Source organism: Tamandua tetradactyla, chromosome 10, assembly GCF_023851605.1.
Source record: "Tamandua tetradactyla isolate mTamTet1 chromosome 10, mTamTet1.pri, whole genome shotgun sequence".
Lineage (NCBI taxonomy): Eukaryota > Metazoa > Chordata > Mammalia > Pilosa > Myrmecophagidae > Tamandua > Tamandua tetradactyla.
The window spans coordinates 33,854,802-33,875,502 of NC_135336.1; the positions used below are offsets into that span (position 1 = coordinate 33,854,802).

General features: G+C 37.2%; 1 protein-coding gene and 1 long non-coding RNA gene across 7 annotated transcripts in view; one reads left to right on the forward strand and one right to left on the reverse strand.

The window, feature by feature from the left end:
- The window catches only part of CD200R1 (CD200 receptor 1), a 74,724-nt gene that overhangs the window by 20,635 nt on the left and 33,388 nt on the right, over positions 1 to 20,701 (forward strand). For 2 of the 3 annotated variants that reach the window (XM_077118385.1, XM_077118383.1), the window contains exon 2: positions 16,853 to 17,177. In XM_077118385.1, the coding sequence (XP_076974500.1) occupies positions 17,087 to 17,177 (91 nt within the window). In that variant the 5' untranslated portion in view covers positions 16,853 to 17,086. Of the gene's footprint in view, positions 1 to 16,666; positions 17,178 to 20,701 lie in introns of those variants that run through there. The other variant, XM_077118384.1, reaches the window with a different exon arrangement.
- LOC143648404 (uncharacterized) overlaps positions 15,736 to 20,701 on the reverse strand; it is a 37,538-nt gene continuing 32,572 nt past the window's right edge. For all 4 annotated transcript variants that reach the window (XR_013158533.1, XR_013158531.1, XR_013158532.1 and 1 more), the window contains one exon: positions 15,736 to 17,060. This is a non-coding gene — a long non-coding RNA (uncharacterized LOC143648404). The remainder of the gene's footprint in view (positions 17,061 to 20,701) is intronic.

Here is a 20,701-nt window from a genome sequence, read left to right on the forward strand (position 1 = left end):
GGACATGAACTGATGGCATGTGAACCTCATCTGTTCCTGATTACATCTGCAGTCAGCTAGGAGGCATGCCTGCTGCAGTGAATGATGTTTGGTTTAATTGGCTGGTGCTTAAATGAGAGAGCTCAACGTAGCACAGCCCAAGCAGCTCAGCATACCTTATCTCAGCACTCACTGCTCAGCCCAGGTCGCTGGAAATGCAGAAGGAAATCACCCCAGAGAAAGTTGTTGGAACCCAGAGGCCTGGAGAGAAGGCCAGCAGAGATCACCCTTATGCCTTCACACATAAGAAAGAACCTCAGTCGAAAGTTAGCTGCCTTTCCTCTGAAGAACTAATGAAATAAATCCCCTTTTATTAAAAGCCATTCTGTCTCTGGTGTGTTGCATTCCGGCAGCCAGCAAACTAGAACAATGGGTATGGGGGGTTGGGCCCTCGTGTGCACTGATCAGGGTGTGGGGCCCTTTGTGAGCATGTGTAGAGCTCAGGGCAGTGGGTTGGCATTGCACCTGTGTGGGCTGGGGGTGGATGTGGCCCAGCTGTGCAGGTCAAAACTTGCCCAGAGTTGTGTGTGTGTGTATGTGTGTGGGGGATCTGGGAGGACCATAAACTGATATACATGTGTGCAGAGCTCAGGAGGGATAGGGTGGGGTTGCCTGACTATATGGGCTGGGGACGGGTGTAGCCTGAGTATGGAGATAAATGCCCACAGCCTTTATATGCTGGCGACTACCTACAGAGGGTAGGGACAGAGAGGTAGGGTTCGGGAAGGGCGGGGCAAGACTGTCCTTTTGCACAAGATGTGGGCGTGCACACCTTTGGGGTCAGGGTGTGGGGCAGGTATGTGCATGGTGGGGCAGGTGTGCCTGGAGTACAGGGAGGGGATGAGGATGATGGAACGGTTCAGGTGCATGAGGTGTGGGGAGGGTCGTGGGGCTGTGCCAGCGAGGGTAGCATGTTCAAGGAACCTGGCTTGGCTTACTTCCTACTCTCTGTCTCCCCATCTGTGCACTCCTGAGGGCTCTGGGCTTCTGCGTTGGGCTGTTTTCAGCAGCTGGACACTCTCCTGTTCTCTGCTTCTGAGTTCCTCAGCTTTTGCAACCAGGGTGTCTCTATGTGGTGCGGAAGACCCTTCCAGGTCACTTACACCTTGAATCACTGTCTCAGTCACCTTCCCGTCCTTCTCTAGCTGTTCCTTGGAGCAGGGGTGAATGTGACCTATCCAATTCCACCATGTTCTTGGAACACTATAATCAGTTTTTAGTACTAAAATTTATCTTGCCTAAATATGATCATTGTACTCTGTCATGTTCATCTAATGAGAATAGAAGGAAGATGGGAAACCATTGGTGGGGATTTTACCACTGGAACAGGACCATCTCAATTTTCCTTTATAATGAATAGCTGTTTGATCCAGAATGATCCCAAGTTATGTCCAAGTCCTATATGGGACATATATTCCTATTTAGGAAATTTTAAGACATGAAGAGGGAAAATACTGTAGGCCTAGATATTAGGCAGAATAAAGGGCGTCAGAGAGTTAGCAAGCACAACACATGCATGGATTAAACTCTTGTTGTAGGCTAGAAATTATTTGATTGTGCTGTGGCAGAAGCAAGGACATAGATGCAAAGAATACCTACTTCTAGATGCAGAGAGCCATAGTGGATTTGTTCTCAGGTCTAATTTAAACAAAGACCTTTTCCTCATTTTTACTTCTTCCCTTGTAATTAACATTTATTGAGTGCTTGTTATTCCAGGAGTTTATCCGAATACATGGGATAAAACATGTGAAAGACCTGGTTATAATCTAATTGGGGCTTCAAACTCTTATATTAGGAAGAAATATTGGAGCAAAGGAAGGAAAAAGAGATATTATATGAATGAGGATAACACGGTAGAAACCTCCACATGTAAGTTAAATTGCTTGACTTGTAATAATTATTATCTGAATGAATGTCTTCATTTAAAATAAATTTAATCTTACTTTTCTCAAGTTTTTTCTGCAGCAGCTCAGTTTAAAAATTTACATGAGATATCACCTATGACATTAAAACGAATTCATGGTGCACACATGCAACATAACGTGTGACCTGTCCTGCAGTTTCTTGGTTAGAAATAGATTGTAGTTCTTGAAATTTATTTTTTTAACCATCATTCAGGAAACAATAAGGATACATTTTTCATGATCCTCTTCCTTGGGAGCTCCTCAAATCATTTAATTATTTTGTATCACACCTTTAGAGAACTTAAGGTCAGAGTTTTCTTCTTGGTTTAGAATTTTTTTAGATTCCTTTTAAGGTTGTGCCTGCTGCACTAAAATGTCTCTAAAAAGAACTGGAGATTAAATAGTAGACAGTGCTCTTGTGTAGGAGGTGAGTTCTTAGAATGATTTGGGAGGAGGAGGAATGTAAAGGTTCACTTCCGTCAAGGTTAATTTTCTTAATAGAGAGAAAAAATGTTTTGTCTTAATTTTTTTCATTTATAATCATGCATTTGTCCTCTGTTGTACTAATGCCATATTCAATTCATGTTTTTATATTCAGCATGAACTCGTGTTTTTGCAGAACAAAGCATGGATTTTGCCATTGTTCTCACTGAGTAATCCATTAACATTGTATTTCTTATTATCTATTAAGCCAGGTTATTTTGGTGTGTGTCTCTAACTTCTATCTTCATTGATTTATTGGAAGTGAATGGTATGTTCTCTGGCACCCTGAATAGATGAGACATTCTGCAGGCAGTTAGTCTGAGATACATTCAGTTTGTTTGGCTCATTCACAGGTAGTTATGTCGACATTACACAAGGCTACTACCAACTTCAGAGATGGATTAGAAGGACCCACAGGACTCCGCACACAGTCATATTCATGAATATGTGAAGACTATGAAGGGATACAAAACAAACTCAGCAAAGGGAAAAGGCCCATGTGAGATGAGGGGGAGACCAGGCACAAGGTTCTAAGAGTCATGACCCTTCAGAGTCCCAAAGGATCTGCTTCATTCAGCCTGCAACAAGTTACAACAAGGGTGAAATGCTGTCTACTAGTAAAGCTTGCTTGAGCTTAGCAATCTAGTTGTGTCCACCCCCGCCCCCACCTTATTCATTTGACAAGTATTTATTTATTTATTTATTTATTAAAAACCTCCCCCCTCCTGCCTCTCTTCTTCCCTCTTTTCCCTGGTAATATATCATCTGCTTTCTATCTCCACTAATATGCTATTTCTAGTCAACTCTGATAAGTGATATCATAAAATGTTTGACCTTATGTGTCTTGCTTATTTCACTGGGCATAATGTTTGCAAGTTTCTTCTATGTTGCAGCATGTTTCATAACTTCATTTTTTTCCTTATAGTTGAATGATATTCCATGTTGCATGTACCACATTATGTTTATCCATTCATTTGTTGATGGACAGATTGTTTCTAGCTTTTGGCAATTGTGAATAATAGTGCTATAAACATTAGTGTACAAGTCTCTTTTTGCAACGCAGTTTTCACTGTCTTTGGGTGAGCATATACCTAGAAGTGGGGTTGCCAGGTCAAATGGTAATTCTATATTTAACTTTAAAGGAACCACCATATTGTTTTCCATAGTGGCTGCACCATTTTACATTCCCACCAACAATGCACTAGAGTTACAATTTCTCCACATCTTCTCTAGCACTTATTTATTTATTTACTTATTTTTAAAATAATAGCCATCCTTCTGGGTGTAAGTGGTATCTCATTGTGGTTTTCATTTGCGTTTTTCTAGTGGCTAATAACGTTAAACATCCTTTCATGTGCTTATGACGATTTGTATATTCTCTTTGGAGAAACGTAAGTTAAATTTCTTTGCCCATTTTTAAGTTGGATTATTTGTCTTTTTGCTGTTGCATTGTAAAAGTCCTTTATATGTTCTGGATGTTAAACCCTTAGCTGATACATGGCTTGCTGCTACTTTTTCCCATTCTTTAAGTTGTCTTTACACTTTCTGGATAATTTCTTTGACGCATAAAAGTTTTTAATTTTGATGAAATCAAATTTGCCTATTGTTTACTTTGTTGCGTGTGGTTTTGGTGTCATGTCTAAGTTCAAGGTTTTTATCAGGAGTTGGTCTTATAGGCAAATAGTGCCTGAGTAACTGCTTATACTCCCTGAAATTCCAGACCTCCAGAGGGAAAGAAGGTAATCAGCATAAACCACATTGTTCGTACAAACAATTTAGGCATAGTGAGCCACTCTTATCATTTAGGAAAAATTTTCTATTGGTGTAGGAAATTGTTTACCATTAAGTTCCCAAATGCCAGTCAAGGACAAGCCTGCAAACAGGTCTTTCGAATGATAGTGGTCTCAGGCCTGTTTTGTTAACTCTTTTCTGCACATGGATTAAAAGGTAAAAGCTCAAAAATGAGAAGTTTCTGATCTACACATATTGCAAGATTGTGTAATTGTGGGGAAGGCATATTCCAGGTTATTCTCTAAATACAAATGATTTATCTGAAGAATTCTGATAAAAGTGGGACAAATCTGCTACAGTCATTTTAGTATATATAGAGAACATGGCAAAACGAGAACTCTTTATGTTGAAGGATATTATAATCAAAGCAGTGCTTCAGCTACCTGTAATGAAGTAAGGAGCCTTGTATTAATCAGGGTTCTCTAGAGTAACAGAACAGGAGATATCTGTAAATATGAGATTTATAAAGGTGTCTCACATAACTGCAGTGATGGACGACTAGGGCAGGCAGTGAACTGGCATCTCCGATGAAGCGTCGGGACAAACCCTACAGGAAAGGGTTGCTGTCTGCAGAAACAGTGAAAAAGTCTCTCTTCTTCCTTAAAAGTCTTTGACTGATTGGATTACTCCATTGTTGAGAGACAGGCCTTAGTTGATCACAAATGTAATCAGCCACAGATGCAATCAGCTGACTGATGATTTAAAAGACCTGCCTTCGGTGTATCAACCAGCCACAAAAAATCCTTGCAGCAATGGTCAGGCTAGTGCTTGCCTGACCAGACAAGTGGGCATCACTACTCAGCCAAGTTGACACCAGAACCTAACCAACACAAGCCTCTAGAGAGCAGTGCAATAAGCATTTGTGAGTGAGCTGGTATGAAGATTAGATCCTTCCTCCTCCTTGACTAGGTGAATCTCTGGGGTATTTAGCTTGAGTTTGATTGTTGTAGGTCCTGGAACATTCCCTCCAACCTCCTTATACATTTTCCTCCAGCAGCTGGACAATCGATTATAAGATTTTTTTTGTGATTACTCTCTGGAAAGGAATAATGGCTCGGTGGCAGTACTAGAAGGGTTAACTGGTAGGTAGAGTAAGTTGAAGTATCCACCATAAGAATAAAAATAGGATGTAGATTTTTTAAAGCACATAAGAAAATCAAGTTTACCTAATGGAGGTTTTAGAAAAAGATAAATTAATAAAAAGAGGGTGTAGGAAATAGACAAGTAGTAATAAGATGGCTGAAATAAGACATACTATAACAGCAATATAATAAATGTAACTAGGTAAACTAAACAATAAATGACAAGACTCTCAATATTGGTACAAAACAAAAATAAGGCAACAAAAATGCAAGGTTCGAATCCATCAGATATATGCTGTTTTTGAGACAAAGTGTTTTAAATAAAAGCATATACACTTTAAACTTCTTCCAAAACACTTATTGGAAGAAGCCAGATGGGGTGGGGCCAAGCCAAGAGGAAGTTGAGGGGATTAATATCTGGAATGTAAGGAACATTAGTGTCAGCAAAAAATGTAGTTAACCAAAATAGAAAAAGGAAATGCTAGGTAAAGCATCTGAATAGTCAGTTCATTGAAGGGGAAAACTGAATTGTGTAGAAACCAGAAAAAGATTTATGGCATAAATATGAAATTATTTATGGTATATATAGCTTTACAATTCTTCCTTAAATAGATGGCCCATTAAGAAAACACCAAGAACAGGCACCATAGTAATTGAATTTAGTATTCTTTAATGTTTTGCCAACCTTTGGTCTTAAATGAATCATAGGTCACTTTTATCTTTTTATATTTGTTAAGGTAGGAGGAGATACATTTTATTTAATAATGTGTTACTTTTATTTATAAATTTCAAATATTTTGACATATGATATGTTGGCCTCCACCTACATTCTCACCTGGACCCTACAAATATTAGAAGTAGGCCTGGTAAAGAAGGGAAAATAATGAAAACCATAGCAGGATTTTGTACAAATTGTGGAAGACTATATAGGTACAGCGGTGGTGTATTAATTTCCTATTGCTGCCGTAACAAATTATCATAAATTTAGTGGCTTACAATAAAACAAATTTATTACCTTATAGTTCTGGAGGTAAGAAGTGTGTGATGACATTCCTTAGGCTAATATCAACTTATTATTGGCAGGGCTGCATTCGTTCTGGAAGGTCTAGGCTGAATTCACTTCTTTGCCTTTTCCAGCTTGTAGAGGCCACCTATATTCTTCACATCATGGCCCTTTGCTTCATCTTCAGCAGTTTAACATCTTCAAATCCCATTCTTTGACTCTGACCATCTTGACTCCCTCTTTCCTTTATAAGATTCCCTTGGGCTCAGCCAGTTAATGCAAGATAATCTTGTCATCTCAAAATACTTAACTTATTCACATCTGCAAAGTTCTTTCTGCTACACAAGGAAACATACTCACAGGATCCAGAGATTAACACTTGGACATTTTGGAGGGGAAGGGGGGCCATTATCTTGTCTATTATAAGTAGGGTGTGGGAATGGGAAGGCAAGTGGGGTTGGGGCCCTTTGAGGACATGTTCACAGTTTACTTTATATGCTTTTGTGCTGTTTACGTATTTTTGGGAAGCCAGTAATACTTTTATTATGATTTTTAAAGGATATTTTGATCACTCAGCCTTTGTTTCTTTTGCAGAAAATAAATTTTATATCATGCATCTTTTTTGCTTTATGGAAGCATCTTTTTCAGTATCTTTTTAAAATTACTCTATTTAAATGGTTCCATTTGATAGAGGTACAAATTGGTGTATACAGAGCATAATTGAATTATCTAATATTTATATTTGAATAGAGGGAATATCTTTAGGAATAGGAATACAATGGAATAAAAGACTGTAACTAACCCCTACCCACCCCCACCCTCCAAAAAAAGACATTCAGGAAGTCTTTCTGCATAAACTAGTTCCAATCCGTGTACTGAGTCTTAGTCATTAATTACTGGTATCCTGGGAGCAAGGGATTAAGTTGTTACTTGCTTCCAAATGGACTCAATACAAATATTCAGTTAAATATCTGATGTCTTATTCCTGATAAATCTTACCTTTTTAGCAGTAGTAATAATTTATTTCTCTCTTTTCCTGATCTACTTATATCAACAAACCAAATGTAAGTAATCATAAAACACATTATCTTATAACAGAGACTTATTTAATACATGTATAGTGAACAGAAGCAGTAGGAACATACCCTTCTCATTGTTGCCCACATCTCTTCTTCCAGAAGTACCTTTCAAGACGTTCTGATGGTCTAGGTGTCCTCCCTCTGGATGGATGTGTCTAGTGACAGATGTTATGATAATGATCTCCTTTTGGAGGGTGAGACTTAGTTGCTTGTGGTCCTTCTGCTATTGCCTCTGGGGTTCTCATTTTGAATCACAGTTCAAAGATCAACTTGTAGAGATAGCTTAGCCTTGGTTCATCCTCCCCAAGGTTACTACATCACCAGCAGAAACTCACCTCATAATTGTTTTATTCACTGTTAGGAATAAATTCATTAGAAGCAGGGCACCACTTCTTAGAGGATTAATCGCTTTGTCATGCTTAGCTAAATAAACTAGTGTGCTGGTTTGAAAGGATGTATGTCCCCTAGAAAAGCCATGTTTTAATCAAAATCCCATTTTGTAAAAGGCAAAATAATCCCTATTCAATACTGTATATTTGAATCTGTAATCAGATCATCTCCCTGGAGATGTGGTTTAATCAAGAGTGGTTGTTAAACTGGGTTAGGTGATGACACATCTCCACCCATTCGGGTGGGTCTTGAATAGTTTCTGAAGTCCTATAAAAGAGGAAACATTTTGGAGAATGAAAGCGATTCAGAGAGAACTAAGCAGAACGACATAGCCACAGGGAGCAGAGTCCACCACCCAGGGGCCTTTGGAAATGAAGAAGGAAAATGCCTCCCGGGGAGCTTCATGAAACAGGAAGCCAGAAGAAGAAGCTAACAGATGGGACATTTCTATAGACTTGCTTTAATTGGGACATTTTCTTAGCCTTAGAACTGTAAACCAGCAACTTATTAAATTCCCCCTTTAAAAAGTCATTCCGTGTCTGGTATATTGCGTTCTGGCAGCTAGCAAACTAGAACATACAGAAACACTAAACTTTTTTTAAAAAAGGATCTTATCTACTTCCTTTTCTTGATACAGAACATTCAACATCTAAATATTTTCAACAGTTTCATGATCTTTATTTCTTCTTTTCCCAAGGTGAACTAATCATAACGATATTCTTCTAAAATCTCCCTAAACAACACTTTCAAATCACTTGATCAATCCAAAGTTATTTGTTGCATTTTAAATAAGTAAAAAGAATTAAAGCATACAAGAAAGAAGGATCACTAGTGGGAAAATAGTCATAGAAACATAACTTAGATGTTAAAGTAGCATAAATTATCTCAAGAAAAAATTTTAATATAGGTACTTCCGACTTCTAAAATTCTTGAATTTCATGCATGGAATTTCTGAGCTTTACATTTCATTAACATAATGCTACATGTGACAAAAAAAAGATTAAAAAAAAAAACAGATTGAAGGGAGTTGTGATAAAATTGAGCCTCCAAACACAGGGATTCTTTAGTTTCTGGTCTTGGTTTATCTTTTGGCTGCTACCCAGAAGTTAAAATGACATAGTGATTAATTTTTAAAAGGTGTACTTTTAAATTCATAACATTATCCACTTCTTTTCTAGTTAATGCAGTGGAGGTTGTGTGAAATGGTCAGTTTCAAGAGATATTTTAAAGGAGTAACCCAAAAGACTTGCTGATGGGTTGAGTGTTGGGGAAAAGTAAAGGATCAAAGAATGGGACTTCCATATTAGGTAATGGCAGACTAGGAAATGTAGACCAATCTTTCCAATGCAGAGAAGTAGAAAAGCTAAGCCAGGCTAATAATAAAATATTTTCTTGAAGGCACCAGAGAGTTAGCAACATAATGGCCAAGATCTAGAAAATGACAAAAAATAGATTGACAAGCCTGGAGCGTGGAAGAACTTTTGCTCTGGTGATATTTGCTGGTCTAGAGCTGCTGTCTGAAAGAGTAAATAGTGCTTTTGACAGCTTCTTAGGATAGGAAGGGTGGGAGGGAGGTAGTGGAATTCCAGGGCTTGCAAAGAGTATGAGAGTAGAAGTCTTGGTACATTTTTTGAAGTGCTGCATCCTAGGCAAAGGAACAATAAAACCAGTCCTCACCTAGACTGCAGCCTAGCTTTGAGTCATTTGGTGACCCACAAAATCCCAACCCCTAAAATTGGATTAAGGTGATCTGAGATTGCTAATATTCGCAGATGCCTGACAAAAGGATATGAAAATCTCTGGAGGAAGATAAAATCATCCAGGGTCTCATATTATGTATGATTTCATAAACAAAACACAGTCCCTGGCACATGAGGAGAGCGAGAATGGGTAGAAACAATAGATAATGGAATGTACCCAAGTCACTCCAAATATTGGAATTAGCAGATAAAGATTTTAAAATATTTTCTTTATGTTTAAGGAGATAAAAGACAAAATAAAAAAAATTTGGCAGGGTTTTTGGTTTGTTAAAGCTGTAACAAAGTACCTCAAACTGGATGGCTTAAAATAATAGAAATTTATCGTCTCAGTTCTGGAGGCTGGAAGTCTAAAATCAAGGAGTCAACAAGGCTGTGCTCCATCTGAAACCTGCTGGAGAACCCTTCCTTGCCTCTTTTTTCTTTTGTAGTTTGCAGGCAATCCTTGTTATTTCCTGAGTTATAGATTCATCTCCACCTCCGCATGGCATTCTCCCATGTCCTTGCTGTGACTCCTCTCCCCTTCTTAAAAGGACACCAGTCATATTGGATTTTGGCCTACCCTAATTTAGTTTGGCACCATCTTAACTAATGACATGTTTGAAGACCCTATTTCTAAAGAGGGGGCTGAGAACTTGAACATGTCTTCTTGGGGAACACAATTCAATCCATACTAGGCAGAAAACTGAAACTATAAAAATGACATAGCAGATTTGAAAAAATAATCAAATAGACAGTGTAGGGCAGAAAAAAAAAGTATAATAGCCAAAAAAATAAATGGAAGAACTGAAATTTGAGCCCAGGAAGTTGTACTTTAGAAGCCATAGTCTTAACAGCTGCTCTCAAAACTAGAAAAAAATGTGAAATTATGCATTCTTAAAATCTCAATTTAGTTAATTAGAATTCAGCCAACCTGAACTATTATTTGGTGCAAATATTACATTATCTTGTAAAAGGTAGACAGCTTGACCAAAATGTGATTCAGCCACAAATTTTTTAATGAACCATATATTAAAAACATGACAGTTCAACAAACCATTTGTCATTCTCCAGAGAACAGTCCTATGAAATATGAATAAAATTGCAGGCAGGTATCAGCTTATATAACTATAATGATCTTCATGTTTCATATTCTTTTACTAAAAAGACTACAGAAATAATTAATTTGTTAATTTAATAAATTAATTTAATATCTGAGACTTTTAAGATAATCTCATTTTGCTCAGCCTGGAATATTTCTTTAAGTTTTCTGGTCCTTTTTGACTATAGTAATTAGAGGTGTTTCAGAATTTACATAATATCTGTCTTTTATCAGAATGTTTTGCCTTGATGGTAGTTTTTAGTCAAGGTGTGTGACTGGGCTTTTCACTCTTCTCAATTCCTTTCTGTATTCTTATGGATTTCACATGTGTCACTCATAAATGAAATTTATTTAATTACCTCAAAGTAGGAAATATCTTAATGCAGAGATCCTCCAGGGTTAAATTTTCAACAAGATTTCTATCACCTAATTTGTTTTCTTGGGAATTAAAGACAAATGGTTGACTGGAGTACTACTGTACTTAAGTCAGAATTGGAGTAACTTATTTTCCAATGCCTGTCCACTTGGAACACACTGTGAGTTTCCACTTGATCACCAATTTTGAGAGTGTTTCAGTAGTCCTGATGTCAGCTCTTTCATGGATTGCCCACCCAAGCAAATCCCAGTGCTGACTAGATTCAATGATTGATGATGCAGGAGTATAAAGACCTAACCATTTCGCCCCAGTAGAGGACAACTCTAAAGGACCATTTAAGCTCCAAAACTTGTCACAGGGTACACTGATTTGAAGCTGTCGTGTACCCCAGAAAAGCCACGTCCTTTTTCCTGAGCCAATCTTTTCAGGTCAGCTATGTTTCTCTAATCCTGATTTAATATTGTAGGGTGGAAACCTTTGACTTGATTTCTTCCATGGAGACTGACACACCCAATAGTGGGTGTGGCCTTTTGATTGGATGGAACTGTGACTCCACACATTACATTTGGGTCTTGATTAGTTTACTAGAGTCCTTTAAAAGAGGAAATATTTTGGAGAAACCTGAGATGCAGATGCTTGAAGAACAATTTGCTTCAGAGCCAACAGAAAACCCAGACATCTGGAAATGCAGAAGGAAAATGCCCCTGGGGAAGCTGAATGGAAACAGAAGCCAAAGGACCAGCAGATGCTGGTCGTGTGCTTTCCCAGCTGATAGAGGTGTTCTGACCCCATCAAAGTGTTCTTGAGTCAAGGAATCTTTCCCTGAGTGCCTTAGTTTTGCATTGTTATGGCTTAGAACTGTAACTTGCAATAAATTCCCTTTTTAAAAGCCATTCTATTTCTGCTGCATTGCATTCCAGCAGCTTTAGCAAACAAATTCAGTGTTAGATGGGGCTAATGCAAACCTACCTTGTATTTAACTTTTCTCTCCTCCCGTGCCTGTTTCTGGCCTTTTACTTCCACAAGTGATGATTTGAGGTTATACCTTAATAGCCATTCTTCACACTAAACTCCATTTCACAGTTTGATTCCTCGGGTATCAAGCCTATGACTACTCATTGCAAATTTCCCTGGAACAAGGCATAGAATCCACCTTCTGTCATCCGTCTACCATCTATCTATCCATTCATCCATCCATTCAAATCCATTCTTCCATCCATCCACCTATCTCTTTACAGTAATTGTTTCTAAAAAGCATCCTGGAATCTCAGAAGATTCAATATTATTTCCCATAATATTTCTTTATGTTATAAAATCTATACTACCCTCCAGGCAATAATTTTTGTTTAACTAGTAGGTAAGAGACGTACATTAAATATTTAATTTTTAGACATATTAGCATACTTTATGAGAAAAATCTCAAAGTGAATTTGCTAAATAAGTTTATGAAAACATTAGCATTGGTTTCATCAAATTATCTCCAGGGAAGAGTGACCTTACAGCAAATAGATACTTAGAGACAGGGCACAGGGTTGTTTGGTTGGTTAATTGGTTTGTTCATTTGCTCATTTATTAACTCATTCCATTAATTGAGATAAACTATGAAGTAGTAAAGGTGCCGAACTGGATGAGTGAATAAATAGAAGAATAGATTTAAGAGGGGTAAGGAGTGTAGTAGTTGTATTGGAGGCAAGACAGAAGTAAAAATATGGGTAGTTAAGGGGAGATTAATAAACCACATAGCTAAGATATAGACTTTGGAATGAGATTTCTTTAAATTACTTATCAGCTATATGATATTGGACAATTGGCTTAAACACTCTGGTTTCAGATTCATCAACTGTAAAATAGGGATAATGATGGAATTTACTTCATAAGGATGATAAGGGGATTAAAGTAGGTGATATTTATTAAGTGCTTAGGAAACAGTCAGAGTACTAAGTTAAACATGTGACAAATGCTAGTTATAATTTATATAATTTATATGACCAATGAAGACTAGAATTTATATTTAGGAAAATATAAAATGTGGTTACTAATTTTTCTGATCTGGTTTTGCTCATTTATGATATTGCATTCACATTTTATTTTTGAACATCTATTATAAAATTTTCTTTTTGCATAATTTGTAAATTATATTGAAAAATAATAATTCACTCTCAAATTGTGATTTATAATATATATTTTCTGACTTTTTAAGTAGAATTGTTATATAGATGACATACCATCAACTGTATATTGAAAATGAAAATTTCATGATAAAAAACTTAGTGGTAGGATATAAATATATATATACACATTTTGTGAAACTCTTTTCAGCTACTGTTTTAGTTTGCAAAAGCTGCTGAAATGCAATATACCAGAAATGGAGAAGCTTTTAGACAGGGAATTTATTAAGTTGCAAGTTTACAGTTCTAAGGCCATGAAAATGTCCAGATTAAGGCAGCCAGAGAAAGATGCCTTAACTCCAAAGAATGGGACAGATGACGTTCAGCCTTTTTCTCTCAGTTGGGAAGTCACACAAGAATGTCTTCTAGCTTTCTCTCCCAGCTTCTTGTTTCACGAAGCTCCCTGGAGGGCATTTTCCTTCTTCATTGCCAAAGGTCTCTGGCTGTGTGGGCTCTGTTGGCTATAAAACTTTTTCCAAAATGGTTCTCTCTTAAAGGACTCCAGTAAGCAACCCCATCTTGAATGGATGGAGACACATCTCCATGGAAACCGTCTAACCAAAAGTTAGTACCTACAGTCGGATGGGTCACATCTCCGTGGAAACAATAAAAAAGATCTCATCCAGCAATATTGGATGAGGATTAAACAACTTGGCTCTTCTGGAGTACCCAAAAGATTCAAACTGGCATAGTTACTAATCAGTATTTTTAATGATTGTGCATGAGGGATGACCCAGGATTTCAGATAATTCTTCAGAGCTTGGGTCAAGGAAGATTGCAGAGAGGCGAATTGGAAAATAGGGAAAATCTGATATGACCATGAAAGCAGTGATCTATGCAATCGTATTTTAAATTAGTGCCTGTTCTATTTAGTAAGCTGCTGGTATGTAATATACCAGAAATGGAACAGCTTTTAAAAAGGGGAGTTTATTTAGTCACAAGTTTACATGTTCTAAGTCTGTGAAAATGTACAGATTAAAGTAAGGCTATAGAAATGTCCAATCTAAGGTATGTAGGGAAAGATACCTTTGTTCAAGAAGGCTGATAATGTTCAGGGTTTCTCTCTCAACTGGAAAGGTACATGGTGAACATGGAGATATCTGTTAGCTTTCTTTCCAGGCTTTTTGTTTCATTAAGCTCCCCCGGAGGTGTTATCCTTGAATCTCCAAAGGTCTCTGGCTGCATGGGCTCTAAAGCTTTGTCACAATAGTTCCCTCTTAAAGGGCTCCAGTAAGCAATCCCACCTTGAATAGGTGGAGACGCATCTCCACAGAAACCATCTAATCAAAATTACCACCTACAATTGCGTAGGTCACATCTCCATAGGAATAATCAAAAAGCTCCCCCCTAGCAATATTGAATAAGGATTAAAGGACGTGGGTTACACAACAGATTCAAACTGGCACAGTGCCTCTACTGTAAGACCCCTAGATTCATTTTCCCCACCTTTATTTGATGGGGGCAAGTTGGAAGTAATACAGAGTGGACTGTTGTGGGTAAAGAGTGCACCATTGATTTACCTCAGCAGTGCAACTGGTTGCTGAGGAATCACAGTTCTTTAACATGAGCAAGCCCATGTATTCCCCAAAAGTGTAAGAACTGAATAATAAGGAGCCCACATAGTACTTTGAGTTCCTTGAAATTCTTCACACTATTGGGCATTGTTCTTCCACCTCTGAAGTTGCCATGTTAATACTTGGTAGCAATAGAACAAGGATAGATCGAGGGAAACGCGACTAAGTGTGGACTAGTGTGTTTGTGTGTGTCTGAGAGAGAGAGAGAGAGAGAGAGAGAGAGAGAGAGAGAGAGAGAGTATGTGTGTGTGTGTAGGAACAAGTAAGGTTGAAGTCTAAGTCAGAAAGATCACCTCAAAGTAAGAGTGGCAACACAAGTAACTACAGGTCCATATTTTGCAAGGATACACATCCAGAAAATTCAATTAAGTTAGGAAGGGCCAGCAGGTATTAGAGTTCTAGGCAGGCAAGACACGAATCCAAGAAGTCACAGAGTAGATGATAGCGCTGGGTACCAAAGGATCCAGGCAACACAGAATCAGGAATCAAAGGCCATAGAGTCTGAGCAGTATGTCTCACTCAAGGACACTATATCCTTGTGTCACCATGCTATTTTGAACCTTAGGCAAGCCATTTAACCCTTTTGTGCTTTAGATGGACTGTTTCATTGAGGAGGCATTACAAAAATGGTCAAGAATTTTTAGTGATATAAGAAAATGCTTACATATAATAAAAGTGAAAGAATCGGGTTACAAATTTGATTAAGAAACTTGCCCAGCATCATCAGTCCAGTAATTGCACAGCAGAGATTCAATTCTAGGTCTTAACTACTATGTACCTGAACATTTCTGAGGTGGAATGTATGATGGAAACCATATTCTGCTGCAAACCAGAATCATTTCCTCACTGATATTTCTAGCACCTGGTATAATATGAGACAGAAGAAATGTAGTTTTGGCTGTAGTTCTCCCATAGTCATATAGCTTTTACGCTCACATGTTCCAAGTCTGCAAGGGCCTGATTTCACCATCTTAATCAAATAGACTCATTGAAAGGATACTTGGGAAGGGGAAGAGTACATTTATTAAAAAAAAAAAAAAAGTGTGTCAGGAAGGAAGAGAGAACTGCTAACTTAGAAGAAAAAAATTGCATCTTCAATTTTGTTTCTGTTTGCAGTGTTTTCTTCCCTTTCTTGGTGGGTTTTGTATGGTATAGAAAATTCTTAGTACATTGATTTTTTTTCTCCCAGTCATAATCAGAATGCATATTATCTAGCAACAGTAAGGTGGAGCTTTTCTGGTGAATCTGGAGTCCATATGTATGACAGCTAAAATGAAGGTGCTTATTTGTAATTTGGTTAAAACAATCAGCCTAACTCTGCAAAGGTAAAGATGAGTAAAATAATTACTCAATATTTAACTGTGATAGATAGAATAATGGCCTCCCAAAGGTCCTAATTCCTGAAACCTGTGGATATGTTACATGAGAAAACAGACTTTGCAGATGTGATTAAGTCAAGAAATTTCAGATGGAGAGATTGTCCTGGGCCATCTGGGTGAGGCCAATGTAATCCCAAGGGCCCTTGTAAGAGAGAAGCAGGAGGGTCAGAATCGAGAAGGAGATGTGACAACAGAGCAGCCACAAGCCAGGAAATGCAGATGGCTGCTAAACTGGAAAGGGCAAAGAACAGTTCCTCCCCTAGAGCCTCCAGAAGGCATGAAGCCCTACCTTGATTTTAGCCCAGTAAAAACCCACTTTGGACTTCGGAGTTCCAGAACTGTAACACAATGAGTGTGTTTTGTGCTAAGCTACTATATTAGTGTTTGTTATAGAAACAAGAGAAATTGATACACTTCGGGTGCTTCTAGAGGTATGTGGTGACTCCCATGATAAACAGTAATTTCATCCAAGAATTTTCTAGGAAATATGATTACTAATACTGTATACCTTGTCAACCCGAAGAACTAACTCTTCTAAAAGTTATGATGACTGGGAAATTTAAAGGCATAGGTGAAAAACAGGTATAGATCATGTTTTACTTTTTAATTCAAGTTTAGGCAAATCTATTCATGTTGGGGACGTTCAGTGCCTTACTGTAAAGTTATCTCAGTGCAGCAGAAATGAGAAGAGAACCAATGAGCTGAAAGATAACTCAATCAGTCTGCTTCCTCCGTCTTTGCTTCAGAGCTTCGTACAGGAAATCTATTGCTGTGCCAAGTTCCAGAGAAGAGTTTCTTCTGTTCCAAGTTATTAATCAAGCTAAAACACCGAGGTTTGAAGGAAGGAGCTGGGGAGAACGGAGTACCTTGCTGCTGGTGAGCTGAGAGGATTCAGCCGGGAGAAGTGAGAATCGACCAGGGAGAGCCTCACCATGCCCACAGCTTCTACTGTACCTGTGTGGAGGGGAAGTACTGAGTGAATGAGAGAGAAAAAGAAAACAGAAATGTTCCCCTCTTGGAGAACTTCTGACTTCAGGCTGCTACCAATTTTGACTGTCTTCTTCGTGGTTGGTAAGTTTGAATTCTGTTTGGGAACATAGCAGGAGAATGACTGACGAGAAAATTGGTCTCAGCTATGTCTGTGCCCTCTTTACCCCTCTTATGCAGCACTGCAAGTTAAATGTGATCATAAATATAGCGGAGGTGGGGGTCACTCAGAGTTGTTTTACTTGATTATCTTCATTTTCTCCTTTAATCATTTCTTTGTTTTACATTGTATCCTATTACAGTTTGTACCCGTTTGTTCATTCAGCTCATTAGTCACTTCCTCATCTCCCTGTAGCTCTTTTTTTAAATGAGTCAGGATAAATTAGATAAATACTAGTAGCAATCCAAGTCATCTGATTGCGCTTTATCGTCTTATAAATAGAACCTTTATTTATAACCAAATCTTAACCCATTCAGGTCCACATTGTTAATTGTATAAATTATGAAATATATTGCCTTTTATCGTGTTCTATGACTAGGTGATTTTTAAATATGATATACTTAAGTTATGATGGAACATTTGTGGTGTCAGTCTGTATCTTTAAGGTGTGTGGGCTGTAAGAGACACTCTCTGGTTTAGAGGACATACTTTTCGTCGTCTAGGTTCCTGTGGGAGTTGTATAAAATTTAGGGTTGTTTGGGGGTGGGGGAATCCTGGTTTCACTATAGAGAGTTGGTGGGAGTTGATATGAGATGGAGTTTTCAGGTTTCACTTTTAGTAGATAGCAGCAGCTGCAAGCAAACAGTGTGGTATTAGTTTTAAATTTTATAATTTGATAATTGAATGAAAACAATATATTTTTTTCTTCATATGAATGATCTTAAAAAAATACTGTCTGTTTTCTGAAAAAAAAATCCGATTTCCTCATGTTAATATTACTAGTGAGCATAAGCAAAATAACCATGTTCTATTATTGTACCTTTCCATGGAGAATTTTCACATATTTTTCTCCCTTGATCAGTATAGCAACCCAGTGAAGTGGGCATGGAAGATAGTTCTTTATTTTACAAAAGTAGAAATTGAGGAGTAAAATGACTTGTCCAAGGTTATACTACAGGTAAATGCAGAATCACACCCAGTAATAATATGCATTAGTAAGAATACTTGCTAAAGATTTGAATAGGCAATTTTCCTCAATATTAGCCATTATACTTTTCACTCTAAAGAACATGACTATTCATGATACTGCTGAAATAATGTTAAACTGTTATTTATTTATGAACTTAAATGAAAAGTTTACTCACTTAAAAATATATATATAATCTAGGAATACCTAGAGTATATAATGATAGTCACTAAATGTACAAATTTAAAAATGTTTTTTTGCATGAGGAAGAACAAAGGAATGTCAATACTGGTGTTGAAAATAGATGGTAATTCATATTTTAAATTATTTAAATGGTAATTCATATTTTAAAACTTTAACTTATGTGTGAGACCAAAGCAAAAAATGTTTATTTGCTATAAAATTTATATTTTGACTAGTGCATTTCCTAATATAACTTATGTGGACAGTTTAATTGAACACCATAAGTACATGGAACCTTGAGTGGGTCATGAAATCTTGTAGGTTTGTGCAGAGTGATGTCCCAATAAATCCCAGAGTGTTTTGAACAGTGAATAAAAAAGTACTCGCAAAGTCCCCTTGGGGAATGGTGAAAAAGGGGGGAAATTCAATTGAAAAAAAACAGAACAGAACACGCGATCTCACTCTTCTGAGAGTTGAGATCTTGTAGAAAGCTCTTACAAAAAACAAGCAAGAAAAAAAAAAAAGAAAAGAAAACCAAGCAGGAGCCAACTTGGCGGGAAAAGCCAGCTCACAAAAAAGTTGTTTATGTCACACTGCCCTATTAATTTTGGGTCAAGGAAAAAAATCAAGGTCAAAACATAATTACAAATTTAACAACATTTGTAATTGCAAATACCAAAAAAAAAAAACCCAAAATTACAACAAAGTTGCCTAGACCATTTAATAGGGAAAAAACAACCTCTTCAATAAATGGTGCTGGGACAACCGGAATAATTACATGCAAAGAATGGAATTGAACCCTTGCCTTATATCATAAACAGAATTAATTCAAATAGACCAAAGACATAAATATGAGAACTAAAACTATAAAACATAAACCATGATTATACATTTTAAAGGTTTGAAATTTTAAAACTATTTCTGAACACAACTAGGAGATGCTGTATGTATTAAGTCTCTGATGTCTGTGCTTTTATCATTATAAAGTTTCAAAATCTCTAAGATCAAGATATAAAAATAAAATTACTTGACATGCTGTGATTTGGCATGACGAAGTCACCATAAGAGAATTCAGAATAAAGAGAACTCGGGGCAATTACAATAATGCTGCTTTATTATTTAACTGCAAAATATAAATAACCCACTTTGTACAAAATAAATTCATAAAAGAGCAAGGGAGCTAATGACTTCATTGTAAAACATAGCATCTTTTTTTTTTTTAAATCTATTTTTTTGGGGGGGAAGGTGGATGGTCCAAGAAACTTAAATCTATTTTTATTTAGTAATGATTTCAAACAGCGTGACTATTGGTCAACAGGTCTGTTATGAAAATACCTGAGGGGAAAATAAGAACAACTTAGACCACCCACCACAAAGTAAAATCCTCCAACCCTGCGTCTGGTCCCTTTCCCTTGCATTCGTACCCCTGTACTCCTGCTTCCTCCTTGTGTTACTTCTGCCATTATCTAGTATTTTTTTTCTTGTGCTCAAATTATATCCTGCTGTTCTAATTCAGATGATTCTATCCTTTAAAACAGTTACTTGAGAAACTGTTATTGAAGTTATGGATTACTGAAACTGGAACCCCTACTTTTTTTTTCCTTCCTGGGCTAATTTTCACTCGTCTATTGATGTCTTCCACTAGGGGGCAGGTCATAACAAGGGGAAGAGATAAAACCCCAGACAGGGCTTTTTGATATTTTCAGCAGCTCTGCAAAAGATAGAGAGAAAGATTAAAAGCAGTTGCATAAAAGGAAGGTTTGAACTCATTTATTACCGCCCTATCTTCCTTTTCTAGTTTGTGGTAATTTCTGATGTACATATTATACTAAGTTTTAGTTGTATTTTCCTCTAGACTTCCTTACTTAAGTAATTAATAAATTAATCAAAAGTACCTGTTGAGAGTACTGCGTATGTGTGGAGTGTGTATGGGTATGAAGGAGGATAGTGTCTTAAAATTATTCACAGTCTAAATAGGGGAGTTAAGCTAAGATAAAACAATGAGAGAACATTTAAAATAAGTAAAGTTTATGAACTTAATGAAAATGCAAAGATGGGGTAAATTACAGTGGGTTGGAGTTGGTGAAGGCTACATGGAGAAGATTGGCTTTGAGCTGGGCCTTGAATGACAGGTTTGGATAGATGGGGAAAGGCAGAGAAAATACTTGGGTGAAGGATGTGTAGCATGGATAAAGGTAAAGTGGCTCAGGAAGAGAAAGACTCCTGGCTCCATGGACAGAGAGTATGTGTTTGTGTGATAGTGGGAAATGAAGCTAGATTTCAAGGGTCCTTGACAGA